At 40.5% G+C, this 14934-nt stretch overlaps 1 protein-coding gene across 4 annotated transcripts; it reads left to right on the top strand.

Annotated features, from left to right (window-relative positions):
* Positions 1 to 3840: 3840 nt before the first annotated feature.
* On the top strand, positions 3841 to 14089 carry LOC103470867 (cytoplasmic polyadenylation element-binding protein 4-like). Of its 4 annotated transcripts, none has more exons than XM_008419549.2 (12): positions 3841 to 4004; positions 4830 to 5920; positions 6010 to 6108; positions 6750 to 6840; positions 8397 to 8447; positions 8942 to 8965; positions 9405 to 9581; positions 9676 to 9765; positions 9883 to 10001; positions 10589 to 10703; positions 10775 to 10956; positions 11076 to 14089. In XM_008419549.2, exons 2-12 carry the CDS (start codon positions 4874 to 4876, stop codon positions 11301 to 11303), a joined length of 2223 nt encoding a protein of 740 aa, XP_008417771.1. In that variant the 5' UTR covers positions 3841 to 4004; positions 4830 to 4873; the 3' UTR covers positions 11304 to 14089. The 4 variants fall into 4 exon arrangements, with proteins under 4 accessions (XP_008417771.1, XP_008417769.1, XP_017162720.1 ...); XM_008419547.2 differs by having other exon boundaries at positions 6747 to 6840; XM_008419548.2 differs by lacking the exon at positions 3841 to 4004 and adding an exon at positions 4041 to 4116 and having other exon boundaries at positions 6747 to 6840.
* The last annotated feature ends 845 nt before the right edge of the window (positions 14090 to 14934 follow it).

Here is a 14934-nt window from a genome sequence, read left to right as displayed (position 1 = left end):
TCTGTCTGATTTTTATTTTCTGGAGGCAAATCTTCCACCCGGCTCCGAGCAGGGCATCRGTGAAGGCCCCGGTGTCTCAGGTGTACCCTCGGGTTAGAGGACACCGTATTCTCACAGGACATGCTGCCTCCTTTTTCTAACGGCGAAACAGAGGCCGTGTTTCAGGTTTCACCTACTGGAAATATCCTCCCTTTTGGGAGGCCTAATCGTTTACGTCACTGGCTCTGGACTGCGTGCAATGTGCGAGATGGGTTTTGAATGTCAGTTTTTATGAGTTGCCCCAACAGTGTACATTGCCTCACCAAACATTTAGACAGGGTTCTAAGGTGAAAGGGTGCCTTCCAACTGCTTTTTTGCAGCCTCGCTGGTAGTCTTGGGTTCAAGTATACAGTTTTCCTTGTGAGGCACATTTAGATCTTTGTAACACAAATCCTGCCCTCTTTTTTCACTTTGTCTGCACTCTGATAGAGAGGGTACATACCATACCAAACAGTTTCTGTAACGGCAGCACCTCTGCAGTTCAGTACGTCCCTCCCTCGCGTGGGGATTCATTCGCACACTGTTGTAAGTCAAGTCAGCTCTCGGCGTGCAGCTTTTCTAAATGACCACCAGGTGGCAGGATTTCCTCTGAAACGCATGTGGGTGCTGGAAGCAGGTGTTGGATTTTTAACGAGAGGGCGACAAAATAAAGCCACAAATTCTTTTAAGAGACTCAAATAAAGGTCAAATAGYTCTTGGTGCAGATTTTATTTGAAATGTGACCTTAATGTGCATTATTGCAGCATTWTTTTATGGGTATACAGACCAACAGGACAAATTTGAAAGAAACAAGTTTTAAAGCACTGGGATATTATGGTAGGAAATGCAATACCTTTCAATAATGTTTTCCTTGAACTTTGTCACCTTGCAACCACACACTATATAATAGTTTTTCATACGCAAACAGAAAGTTGTGTATAATTAAGTGAAAGAAAAATAATGGTTTTCAGATCRAAACTAGATGAATTTAACTTGGGKTTTTACTCTGACACCCCTAAATAAACTTCTGTGAAACCAGAAGTCCCCTAATTGGTAAATCAGTGCATAATCTGTTGGTAAAGGCCTCAGAGGTTTTGCTTGAGAATATTAGAGGAAAAATAAGTAACATATCAGATGGGTCAGGGATAAAATGGTTAAGTTGCWTAAAGCAGGGTTGGGCTTGAGCTTAAAACATTTAATGGAGAACTGTTCGATCAATCATCTAAAATACAAACTACAAACCTACCTAAACATGGCTATCATGAGGCCCATGGAAACTCTGGAGGTGCKGTCGAGATCCACACCTCAGGTGGACGAATGTGTTGATGCCGTTAGTTGTGCACTACACAAAATGTTTTTTTTCTTCAAAGAATAGCCATAATAAAAGCCATTGTTGAAAGTATGAAAAAGTCCTGCTGGCGGTTTACTGCAAGCCATGTAAGGGACACAGCAAACACATGAAAGAAGGTCAGATGAGACGTTTGACCTTGGATCTTCATGGCAAAAAAAAAGTGAAGGACAACTACCACTGCACATCACCCTGGGCACAGCTGATCAGATCTGATGGAAAGATGGATGAAGCCAAATGCAGTTCTGTTATGGAAGAGAACCCGTCAGAGGCTGCAAAAGACTGGGTCAAAGTGAAGTCCAAAATCCAATCAAAAAAATCTGTGGCAGGTCTTAAATAGCGTTGTTTACAGACACTGTCCGTCCAATCTTGACTGACCTTTCAGTCTATCACATACACATAAAATCCCAGTGAAATACGCTGACTGTTGCGGTAGTAACATGGCAAAAAGGGGAGAAGCGGATATGAAAAATTTGAAAGCTGGAGTACTTTGTGTGTATTTTAGTGAGAAAGCAAAAAAAAAAAAAAAAGCAAAAACAAAACATCAAGGCCACAGTGTGGTGCAGCACTCACTGTCTAGACCACAGAGTGTGTATAAGGGAAAATTATGCTGCGTCACTCTGCTACTTACAACAACACTTGAGTCTGAGATGGATGACTTCGTGGCCAAAACAAAAGGCGGCTGACTGACCGAAGTCAGCTAGACTTCAGTTAGAAGTCACTGTCTCCCAGCTCACACTTGGAAGACAGTGACACAGCTTCTTTTCACCGATATGGTGAAATTAGCAGAGAGGGGGCTGGACCGCAGAGAGGAGGCTGTGTGTCAGAGCAGAGAAACCTGAGACAGCTGGCCCCAGGCACTCTGTGGACGTCTGTCCTGTCCTCCACTGCTAACTAATGAATTAATGACCGGGTGCCTAAGTTACACAGATGAATCATTTAGGATCCATTTGGGGGTGAATGCGTGCTCTGCACTTTTGTCTGCTGTTGGGCCTTCAAAACATATTTATATAATACTGAATGTCCTTTAAGTATTTTGCTGCATAAAGACTCACCCTGCCTCCTCTGGGGAATAAAGTTTGTTGCTTTTACAGACAAATTATGCTGACACGGCTCAAAAGGCTCATGGCATGCAGATGCACACACCTTCAAAAACCCCCATGTCAACGCTGTCGCTCTCACTTGGAAGGTCAGACTATTAAACCTGCAACACCTGGACTTGCTGTTTGGTAGTGCTAAGGGAAACCAAATGCTGAAGACACATTGTTGTGTTGTTAAACCAACCCAACAGGCCCTGCAGAGAGTGGGATGGGCTGGTGCCTGCCACTGCTACTCCAGGATACAAATGAAGGGTGGGTCTGCCCAGGGGGACTCACAATGCCACAAAGACTACAGAGGGGAAACCAATGAATTTCTCACTCTCTGTCTTTCTTAACAGTTTTTTTTAAAGCAGGTATCACTTTAATATATGTGTATAGATTTTTCTATAATAAATATCTATCAGTCTTAAGTCATGACATGGAGATACAATCCAGATTGAAGTGGAGGACAAACCATTTGTTTACCCAAATCATCTCTTTTGCATTTGCAAATACTACACCATGGTTTAGAAATCTATTGACTGTGAGGAAATTGAAATTCATAACTCATTTCCTTCTTTTCTTTAAGCTTTAAGTAAATGTTAACTTTGGTCAGAATTGGTAGAAATGTAACAGTTTGGTCTACACCCAAAACCATTTGTGGCAAAAAAAAAAAAAACTAACATGGCACATCAAGTCGAAAACACTGTTTTCATGTTGAAACATTATACTGAGTATATGCTTGTCTTCACCAGGGACAGGAAAACTGGTGAGAGTTCATAGGAAAATGGATGGAGCTAAAAACAAGCCAATCTTGGAAGAAAACCTGTTAGACTTTAGGGCTCAGATGAGTCACCTTCTGGCAGGTCTTAACAACTAGCTAGAGCTACAATGGAGTTGCTTAGATTAAGACAAATTCCTGTTAGAATGGACACCTAAAATTTGCTGTTTGCTAATGTTCTCCATTTAGTCTGATGATATTGTAAATAAAAGGTTAAAGATGCGTGAATACTTTTGTATACTTTTTCAAAGCACTGTTGGCAGAGACCTGTTTCTTTAAGAAATTACTATTTTATACTCTTGAACGACCACAAAGTTGTGAATGTTACAAAAAGTTTATAAAGCTGTCTTGAAAGCCCACTCCACAACCCACGGAAAACAGTAACACACATACACTTATATGGTATTTTTAACCTTTATTAATCTACCTTCCCTACAACTGCTATTGATTTCAAGCCCTCCTTATTTGGAAAGAGATGGACCTGCCATTCATTGACAATATGTGACATGGGCGTGTGCTTACAGCAATTATCCTATCAGACGGCAGATTACAGATAATGTGGGCGGGGCGATGTAGAGGAAATCCTTTCACAGAGTGGCTGGCGAAGGCTACTGGAGGCGGGGAATGGAGACGGAAGTGTCTCCCCACTGGCCCAGCTGTCATCTAGAAGAGAGAGAGAGAAGACCCATTTACACCGGCTGCTTAGGAAACCCAGAAAAAGGGAAAACGCTAAAATATGGCAACATCTTAACGATAAGGTCATGACGACGAACTGAAGGTAGCTATATCTGAAATGATGCAATTTTTTGCCAGGTTGTTGATTCGATGGAGCTGCGGTTAAAGGCCTCGCTGCGTTACTTTGATATGTAAAAAAATGATGACAAGGATTGGTAAGTGTGTGTGACATTGAACGTACAGGACACGAAACAGACGAGGTCGTTTAAAGAGCCACGCACCGTTTCTAAACTTGCCACTGATAAGGCTGTCGTGTACGCTGGCGAAATTTCGAAAGACGTTAAAGCGGCTGAGGTCGTTTATTGCCTTCTGGCTGGTTTGCAAATACGCTACAACGTCTGCTGGGTTATCGACCATTATCCTAGCTTAGCGGCTTGGTGAAGGGAACTACCCTGGAGACGTCAGCAACACTTTTCCCTGTGTTTAAACGGTTGTTTTTGAAGAGGTCATTGCGGTAAAAGGGACATTAGACGGTGGGTGTACGTGCTGTTCGCCTGAGTGGGGTTTAAAATGGACTCTGCGTGATTAAAAGGGCGCATGAGCAGCTGTTAGCTTTGCTGCTAGCTGCCTGACGACCTTTGGAGACGTCAGCCTGAGCAGAGCAGGCGTCCAGCAGCTTGAGTTGGTGAGGCTGGGTGTTTTCCGAGCCTGCCTGCCATAGTGTTATATTTCATCCAGGCCTCCCATGGCCTGGCCAGTCAATGATTTAATCTCATTGATTGCATCACAAGACCAGGCAGGCTGCAGCAAAGACACATTCTCTGCGTCTGGTGTGGTTATTTATTTATTTTTATCATTATATTTAACAGTGATCAAATGAACATGATCATGTAATCCGGCCTCTGACTGTTCTCTACCCACGTTTTAGGATAAAGAAGACGGTGAAAGCTGAAAACCTACAGGGCGTCCTAAATGGGGGACTACGGCTTTGGAGTTCTGGTGAAGAACGGCAGTGGTAACAAATCTGCGTTCCCTGTTAGGATCCCTCCTCACCTCCAGCCACAGCACCTTCAGCACTCCTCCAACCCCCCCAGCCCTCCTTCCTTTGTAAACAACGCCTGCTCCACCAATGGGGGCAGTGCTTGGCTCTTCCCTACCGTAGCCCAGCACGGTAACATGCAAGATGAGATTCTGGAGTCGGACAAGTCCAAAGCCCTGGACCTCCAAGACATGCAGGAGAAGTCCCAAGTTCAGACCCAGCCTCAGACTCTGTCTCCAGGCCAGCAGGAGGTCGGAGGAGGCCTAACGGAGCTTGAGGGGGCCCATCCAGAAGATGGCTCCTTGGAGAAGGGTTCCCTGGAAAGCAGTATCGGAAAGGAGAAGTTAAGAATCGAGTCTCCGGTGTTGAGCAGCTTCGACTACCAGGACACCCTGGGAATGGCTACAAGCTGTGCACAGTCCAACTCTTCCCCGTCTTCGCTGACCAGCTTTAACAACTGGTCCCCTGCTGTTCCATCTAACCAGTCTCCTGTTGTCGGGGAAGATGTTGGCGCGTTCTTCGGTCCTGCTGACTCCAACACAAACGGCCCACCTCTACTGTTCCAGAACTTCTCTCACCATGCCGGGCCTGGCTTCGGCGTAGGAGGTAGTTTCTCACCACAGATCGGACCAGTCGCCCAGCACCACCCTCCCACACCCCATCCTCATGGTCAAGGGGTTCCGCAGCACCGCCGCTCCCCAGCTAGTCCTCATCAACCCCATCCTTCCTTCCCGCCGCACCCCCATCGTGCTGGACCATTCCCCCAGCTGCCCCATCTTGCTCCTGCTCAAAACAAGCCCCCGTCTCCTTGGGGAAGTTACCAGAGTCTGTCCACTCCAACGTCCACCTCCTGGAGTCCAGGTGGCTACAGTGGCTGGGGAGGCACACAAGGTGTTCGAGAGTACCGGCGGGGCGTCGGGGGAGGGGTGACCAGCCTAAACTCCTATTCCCCTTTGAAGAAATCCTTCCCCAACAACCAGGTACCTGATTACTGAGATCAAATTCGTGAACCTTCTCAGATATTTACCACCATTAAGAAAAATAACAGATCTAGTAATCTATTTTGCAGATTCCCTCGCAGAAGTTCCCCAGAAATACTTCTGGCATCAACCACAAAGGCTGGGTTGAGGACAGCATGAACCGCAACGACAGCGTCTATTCTTTCCAGGTTGGCAGAGAGAGGTTACTTTATATTAAGTGTGTTAAGAAAAGATTTAAACGGAATTGGGAGTCAGTAATTCTTATGTAAACTGTGTATACATTTTGTGTGGTTTTCAGGGACAAATGTTAATCCTGTTTAACATGCTGGTCTGTGTCGAATGCAACAAACGGGCCTTTTTAGCAAAACAGGATATGTGACAGCTAAGCCATCTAATTGAATGAATAGAAACTTGTTGAGTGTGTGCTTATGTTCTTAGGCCTTATCTACATCATTTGGTTAAATGAGAGCAGTCTTATCATCTGGTCTGATCACATGTGCTTCCTCTTGTCCTGATTTAAGAAGTCTTGTGCTCCTCTGCTGCTTTGTGTGCCCTCAGCTCTCTCATATATTCAGTGGTGTGTCTTGTGTGGTTTGTGCTACATATTGGATGAGTTTTAGGGTTTTTATTCACCTTCTCGAGTGGGATATCTTTCAATGTGGTATTACAAGAAATAATGGATAGATGCCTTTTTTTTCTCCTTATCACTGTACTGTCACAGGAATTGTCACTGATGGGTTTTTGTAGTTTGCCATGCCAGGTTTTGTACGCTGCTCTACCTGAAGTGGGAAGCGGCAAGTGTAAATGTTGTGGTTTTCTCTTCCAGCAGGATAGGACACGGTCTTTTGATGGGTTCAACATGCACTCTCTGGAGAACTCCCTGATTGACATTATGAGGGCTGAGCAGGATTCCTTAAAAGGTTGGTTCCTGCACCAGCAATTGTTTTCCTTGCAGCTGGCTTTAGACTGAGTTTGAGGATCGGACATGAAAATAAAATAAGTGGCAGTTGATTGGATTTCATGTTTTCATTTGCATTTGCTAAATGCAGTTGGATACAAGTAATTTTTGAGCTTTAGTTTGATTCCTAACTAAAACTAAATCTAGATTGTAACAATACAAGTCTTATACGGTATTTGAACAAAGAGAACATTTCTTTAACATCGTGTGCTATACAAAATCTACTTTGAAAATATTGAATATTATTGCCATTATAAATTTGCATTAACACCCGAAACAGACTTTAAAACTATGTTTATTCCAAGTCGTGTCGTAATTATGAAATTCACAAACATCAACATGTCTAGCTTGTTTTTCTGATGTCAAGCAGCAATAATGGCTACAAGGATTATTACACAGTAGTAGATCAAGGCTTGGGCTTTTCCATTTATTTTATTTATTTATTTTTAATAAAAACTAATAGTGTTGCATGATGCCATCATTCCAAGTGGGAAGGAGATGAATCCAATGTGGCTCCCTCACATAAAACTTAGTGATGGCTGCAATAAAAAACATTTATTGCACTTCCAGCACTTTATCTCAATAAATCTTTTACACACAGTACAGTGCAACCTTGAAAACGCTGCTACAGCATTTTAATGTCAAACCCCCCCCCAAAAAAATCGCATTAGTCTATCAGTATTAGTGATTATCCACGTTATTTAAAATGTTTTGTGAATGCAACATAACTTGACTGGAACTTGTTCCTGATTCATGATAATCAAAATGTTCTCCTGTTTTTATGAACTATTAAGAGTATTGATATTTGCAATTAATCCTTGTGTTTAAAATCAGATTTAAATTGGTAGCACAACATTAAAGCGTGTCTCAGTTCAGTCTTCTTTACAGCACATTATTGGTTGGGTGAAATGTTTTTCTATTATTGCTGAATGTTGCAGGGACAATATCGATTGTGGTTATATTGGAAGATATAACACTTTTATCAACATTTTCAACATTTTACATCAGGTGTGGATATCAAAGAGCACGAGGGAACAGACTGAAGATATTATTTAGTGCATGGTATTTAATATCTTACCAAATATTGCAGGGAATATACATTCTTATTCAGTGTATTTTTCAGATTAGACTCAGTTTTACAAGTAACACTTGAGAAGATTTTGGTCAGCATTTACTTCTTTTCCCCAAATCCTTTGTTTGTTTTTTTGGGGGTTTTTTTTAAGCAATTTGTTTCCCCCCCCCCTCGACATTTTAATTAAACTAAACTTTGATACAAGCAATTTGGGAGTTCTTTATTGTGTAAATTTTTATAACATTTTTATTGCCATAAGGACACAATGTTGTAATATTTCTTACTCTTTTCAAACAGTTCAGACTTAGTTTTGTAGCACATTACCGATTCAAAAATACTATCTGTAATCACTGTTTTGGGTAGCTTTTCCCAAAACATTCAAATCCTTGTGGCAATATTTTCTGAAGTTTCAGATATTTATTTACTTCTTTCTTTTTGTCTTTCAGGACGCTACACTTTCCCACATCAGGGTGGAGATGTGCCTCTACCTTTGAATGGTATGCAACATAATATGCAGCACTAAAGCCAAGCTGGGGCTTGAAATTGGTGTCTGCCACATGCAAACAAAAAATCTTAAACTTATTTTTTTAATTATCATGCAAATTATGGATGTGACATAACCATTTTAACCTAAATCTACGTTAGATTAAAGAAGAAAACAACTACAAAAAAATACAGTGTGTTGTAATTTAATCAATAACCTTATCAAGTTTTCTGGCAGAGTTGAACAAACAGTCCAGTCATATTACATGATTTAAAAGAAATGCTGATTGCCCCTTCAAGTTTAAAATAAAACTAAAACTACTGTAAATTAAGCTTATTTAGGGAAAATATGCAAAATCTTCTGTAAATTTCGATTGGATGTTGCTTTAAGAGAAATTGTAGCTGGTGATCAATACATTTCAAGCCCTGGTAGCGTCTTTTTTTAAACAAACATTTTTATTTAGTGTCTTAAAACTTATTTCAAGAGTGTTTTGTGTTTTACATGCAGCAAGAAGTTATGGCAGAAGACGAGGTAATGCTAATGAATGTGTCTTGTTCTCCCTGATAAATTGTTGCCCCCTGCATTTTGTTTTTAGCCTCTTGTTTGTCTACCAGATCTTAATTTTCATCATCCTTTTCCTCAAAATAATGTCAGGGCGCCTTTCCGTTTGGCTTTACAGATTTCCTACTTTACCAAGAATTCAACCAGTTTCATAGGAACTAAATGATCAATTCTTAACACTCACTTTTACCCAATCAAAAAGATTAATAATCAGAAATGAAAACAATGGGTTAAAACCCATCTTCTCTGCTTTCTTCTGCTGGTTCCTTTATATTTCATTATTTTTCATTCAATCTAAACCTTGCCCTTTGCTTCCCTTTCTTGTTGTCGAAATGGTTTTGATTTCTGACTTGACACAACGTCAGTTGTGTCAAGTCAGCATTTTCATCCAAGTGATTTTCTCTGCCAGGCCACTCATCTCTATTCCCCATGGAGGACGAGCGCTCCTTTGGAGAGGATGAGTCCGGTGACCAGGGGCTCGCTGGCCTCGGCTCCGCCCACTGCTTCCCACACCTCAACGGCGAGCGTGTGGAGCGCTACTCCCGCAAAGTGTTTGTTGGAGGCCTCCCACCGGACATAGACGAAGGTAAAAACGTTTTTAAATGCCCAAGTACATTTATTAGTTAGAAAGCGGTAGTCGTGCTGGAGATTACTTCTGACTTTGAGTTCCGTTTTCCCAGATGAAATCACTGCCAGTTTCCGCCGATTTGGTCATCTCTTTGTTGATTGGCCCCACAAGGCAGAGAGCAAGTCTTATTTTCCACCAAAAGGTGAGTTAAGTGTGCCTCACTTCCTTGATTGTATTTTTTATTTTTTTTTTATTTTTGACTAAAAATATCTGTTCATTTAAATCACGCTCCTGATTCTGGCTGTATAACTCCTTCCAGGATATGCATTCCTGCTGTTTCAAGATGAAAGCTCTGTGCAGGCTCTGATTGACGCCTGCATTCAGGAGGACGGGAAACTGTACCTGTGCGTCTCCAGTCCCACCATCAAAGACAAGCCTGTGAGTGTTGTGCCTTATTTTTTTACTCCTGGTGGATAGATATACACTCCTGGACTGAACTCAAAACCCCTTTTTGGAATGCATTTGGACTTTCTGGTTTTCTGCTAGAATTTAATCTCGACCAACTAAAAAATATCCATGTACAGTATTGCATATGTCTGTCCCTTTTTATTTATTCATTTATTTTTTGCATATTTTTCCATGACCATTTTTGTTTTTCCCCCAGTTGCTCAATTTTCCTTTAATATGCTCGAGTACAGCTTCCAGAGCAATAACCGTTTGTGGCTCACCCCGACACTGGAGGCTCTCAGTGACTGTCTCCTTGACATGTCAGCTGTCTTTCCAGTGATTATGTAGAGCTAAAAATAAGACTTCTGTATTAAAAGTCCTCTTTTTTTCTTATTATTATACTTAGTTTTATGCAGTCTGTAAACTTTCAGTAACTTTTTATTTTGGCTCATAAACCTCTGTTGCCCTTACTCATCAAAATGAACAGAAATATCCACGTCACTGTGTAATGAAATTTGAATAATTGCCTTTTTGATATTTTACATGTATTTACATGGAGCTTTATTTGCTTTTTGTAGGTCCAGATTCGACCCTGGAACCTTAACGACAGTGACTTTGTAATGGACGGCTCTCAGCCGTTGGACCCAAGGAAGACCATCTTCGTAGGAGGTGTACCTCGCCCCCTACGTGCAGGTGAATGAGCAGAGTTTAGCAGGCCTAAGTGAAAGGCATTTTAAAAACATGTATTTTATCGTCCTTTCCAGTTGAGCTCGCTATGATCATGGATCGTCTGTACGGGGGTGTGTGCTACGCTGGGATTGACACCGATCCCGAACTGAAGTATCCAAAAGGCGCAGGGAGAGTGGCCTTCTCCAATCAGCAAAGCTACATTGCAGCCATCAGTGCCCGATTTGTTCAACTACAACACGGGGAGATTGATAAACGGGTCAGTTGATCTATCTCATGCTAAGCCATTAAAAAAAAAAAAAAAAAAAAGATCTGAATCTGCCTTTTCTTCATGCTGCAGCTTGGGTCGCCATCTTGACAGTTCTCCTCTCCCCTCAGGTGGAAGTGAAGCCATATGTCCTGGATGACCAGCTGTGCGACGAGTGCCAGGGCACGCGCTGCGGGGGGAAGTTTGCTCCTTTCTTCTGCGCCAACGTGACCTGCCTGCAGTACTACTGCGAGTACTGCTGGGCAGCCATCCACTCCCGGGCCGGACGCGAGTTCCACAAGCCGCTGGTGAAGGAGGGAGGGGACCGACCGCGACACATCTCCTTCCGCTGGAACTAAGGCTAGAGGGAGGGAGCAACGCATGATCAGGGGAGGGAGTGCGAAAAATTAGGGAAGGGGGTATAGGCTGTAGTATGAAAAATAAATGCACTTTTCTTTTAAGTTAAAAAAAAAACTAATTTATTTCTTTATTTTTTTTAAATTTGGCCATCTAAAAGAAGTTAACAGAAAAGAGTCGAATCCCATTTATGTTTTGACATTAAGTGTGCATGAGCATATGGATGCATTAGATTTGAATTTAGATGTTTTGGGTATTTTTTTCTTTTCTACCCGAGTGTACTTTTTGATTTCTTCTTAGTTGGCAAAGCTGCTTACATTTGTTGTTGAAAGTAACATAAGATTTTACTGAGGTTTGATCACGCCTGAATCAGTATACAAACTGTGGATGTTGAGTTTTTGAAAAGACGCATTTTTCCTTACTTTGTGCTTGCAGGATTTAAGAACAACTGTACCATTTACCAAAGGTTGAGTGCAAATGGTTGGAACTCTTGTTTCGGATGGATCAATTTACTTTTTCCAAGTAGATTAGTGAATAGCCTCTGGTCACGGTAAAAAAAAACAAAACAACAAAAACACGTCGGATAACAAAAATCCTCCCTCGAGTTTGGCACACGTTTAAGATTGTTGGCATGAACTTTTAGGTCTTGGTTTAAAAGTTAACACTTGGAACCAGAAAGAGCAAACCAAAGAATGGCCTAAATCTGTAGTCCGAACAGTCATTGATCTGGGGGTTTACGTCGAGGTGGTCCTCTCGTTGGTTAACGGAGGCAAGGCTGGGGTTTCAGTTTGTAGTTTTCAGCTGATTAAAGACACGGCCCTCAGGGCTCAGGTATTGGCAGTAGTATTTATTCACTTTATATCGTCAGGGATCTTAGCACTGGAAGCTAACATGCTAATGTAGTACTAACTAATGGGAATGCACAGTCCAGTCTCCCTGAGCTGTCCTCATGGTGTACCACTGCACGCTCTACCGTGACTGGAGCTCTCTATCACAAGTGTTGTGGTTGGATTATGGTAGTAGCTTGAATTTGCTGTCACAGAGATAAAGATATTATTTTATACATGGCCTGCTGATTTTTGTACAGTGTTTTATAGCTGATTATTTTGTCATGAACATATATACATTTATTATGCACTACTTTTTCTAAATATTTTTTTCAATTGTCATTTTAGGCACATTTTTCACAAATGGGAGAACTCCTTTTGCAATACCTCATTTTTTTCACTTTGTGGAAAAATAATTTTGTACCTTTGTTACTAAGAGATCTGCATTTATGGTAAATTTCATTTAAAGAAAGTGATTAATATAATTTTTCAATTAGCTTTTATATATTTAAGTGCTGGTAAACCTGAAAATTATCTGTTGCATTGGTGTAATTCTGTAGATAAAATGGGAAAAAAAAAGTAAACAGAAAAAATGAGGCTTTTCAGAAGCCTGTCGTATACAGTTCTCTCTCCTAATAAATATTATTACAGGACCCTAAGGCATGGCAAGACCTTTCTAAACTGATTTTGATAGTATTGAGTATAATCTGATATTTTTCTCCTTGGTGTAGTCTATAAGAGTCTCATAAAACTAAATGTTTGGCTTTGAACAATGTAAAATCTTCCCTTTTGCCACCAGAGTGGATATCATCTGTTTTAGATCTTCTTTCTGAAACTGCCTGTTAGTTCTACTTATTCTCGGCATGCATAAGTGATAACACGGCTAGTCATAATGCAGGACCTAACGTAATGCACTAGATCTTCTCCTCCTTTTTTTTTTTTTTAAAGGGAAAAAAAAAAAAATCTTTTCCTATCTCGTTGAGATTGCCTCTCTTGTAGCGTCTCTCTACACGATCGAGTCTGCCTTCCTTTACACAGACATGTTTATGCAATATACACCGTAACAACACTTTGGATGTGTTTTTTGTAATGTATTGGACACTCAGTAGGACATAGGTGAGGAGACATGATCACTTCACTCCCCCCTGACCCCCTCCTCCTCCTTTGTGATGTGGCATGCTTTGGGACATAACCTGAATGTTATTTAATGTTGCAAGTTAACTTTGAGCCATTACGTGCAATACTTCTTTCCAGAAACAGTTCTCCGCAGTGTACGTCATTCAATCATATAAATCATGCAGTCTTTTACTTTACTTTAATTTTATTTTCCTATTGTTCATGCTGGTGTCTGAAAATAAAAGATAATTTATACCTAAATTTATTTTGTAAACATTAGTTTTGTGCTTCTTGTTTTGCTACTACCATGCTACTGTGATTGAAAACATTGTATATATACAAGGTTGATGATGTATTTGGCATTTGCTATATTTTCAACTGAAATGTATAACATCATTTTGATCTGAACTTTTTGTTATCTTTTTATTTTGGGTGAAGTGTTATACTCTATCCAGTTTGAATTGCTGTAACAAGCTTCACATTTTCACATGGAAAAAAAAACATTGATTATGTCTTAGTCTGGCTTGATTGCTAAATTTCAATAGTTTTTAATTGAAGGCTGGGAAGGTTATATTTATTAACTTTTTTTTTTTTTTTACCTGATATTTTGATTTTTACTAAGTCATTTCACCTTTATATGTAAGTTCCAATTTTTATATTTTCTTCCTGATTAATTTTCGCTACAATGCAGACGTCAGTTTTTATAGTTGGTTTGTAGTATTGAAGTAAAAGACCTAAAGTCATAAATTAATTTGCTGCCAACTGTTTGTAACTGTATGCATACATTTGAAGTATTTGTAATGTGAGATGTTGAATGAATAAAACAGCTGTGAGGAAGAAAATTATTCAGTTATTTAAAGTGTTTTTTGTTGTTCCTTCTCGTCTCCCTCCATTTTGTTGAGCCAACGGTGCCACCTGCTGGTTTCCAGTGGTAACGCGCCTTTTAAACTTAACATTTATTCTGTTTGCAGGATGTCGCCTGTTAAGTATGTACCCCGGTTCGGGTCACGGCTAAGCTCCAGTCAAAGAGCCGAATTTGGATCGGACCAGCTGGTTGCCTCCACTCCCTCCGAGAACGATGAGCGCGGAAAGAAGCGGAATAAAAAGAAACGTGAAAAAGCAGAGAAGCCACTTTTAAAAGTCAAATTTCCAAATCTCAAAAGCCGCGCTGTGAGTCCAAAGGCCACCACGGATGCGAAAACATCGACAAAATGGATGCTAAAGTCGTCCTCAAGTAAAAACAATCCTTTCATAAACCAAGAATAACCAAACGTAGTGTAATTTTATTAATATTCTCTGAAAATGGCTAGTTTGTATTAGCTAGGTGACAAACATCAGCGCTAGAGGAGTTAAGAGCACTAAACCAGGAAAACTAGCATTAGCTTAGCCAGTCATTACTAAAATGAAACATTGTAATTAATGRAAAAACATACGTTCAAAGCTAAGACATATCTGCTATCTGTGTGTGACATAACAAAATGAAATCTAATTTCTCGGAATAGAAAAGGGGTTTGAAAATGTGGCTTAAATATTGAAATATGCTCTTAAAGTAATGGTCAAGAGGATTTTTTAAAATRGCGTAAAATGTAGATTTTTAAAAAWATATATATTTTTAAAGTTGTGTGTGGAGTGGGAGTCTTAGCAGCTCTTAAATAAGTAGCAATTTGATGTACAATACAAAAATGTTCTC

The sequence above is a fragment of the Poecilia reticulata genome, linkage group LG10 (genome assembly GCF_000633615.1).
Source record: "Poecilia reticulata strain Guanapo linkage group LG10, Guppy_female_1.0+MT, whole genome shotgun sequence".
Lineage (NCBI taxonomy): Eukaryota > Metazoa > Chordata > Actinopteri > Cyprinodontiformes > Poeciliidae > Poecilia > Poecilia reticulata.
This window is presented reverse-complemented; position numbering and strand designations above follow the sequence as displayed.

What these genes read in the sequence shown, in the direction of transcription:
- LOC103470867 (XM_008419547.2), top strand. Translation starts at nt 4,874, where the DNA reads ATGGGGGACTACGGCTTTGGAGTTCTGGTGAAGAACGGCAGTGGTAAC. An exon ending in ACAGCGTCTATTCTTTCCAG is followed by an intron (nt 6,109 to 6,746) that starts GTTGGCAGAGAG and finishes TTTCTCTTCCAG; the next exon opens with CAGGATAGGACACGGTCTTT. An exon ending in TGAGCAGGATTCCTTAAAAG is followed by an intron (nt 6,841 to 8,396) that starts GTTGGTTCCTGC and finishes TTTGTCTTTCAG; the next exon opens with GACGCTACACTTTCCCACAT.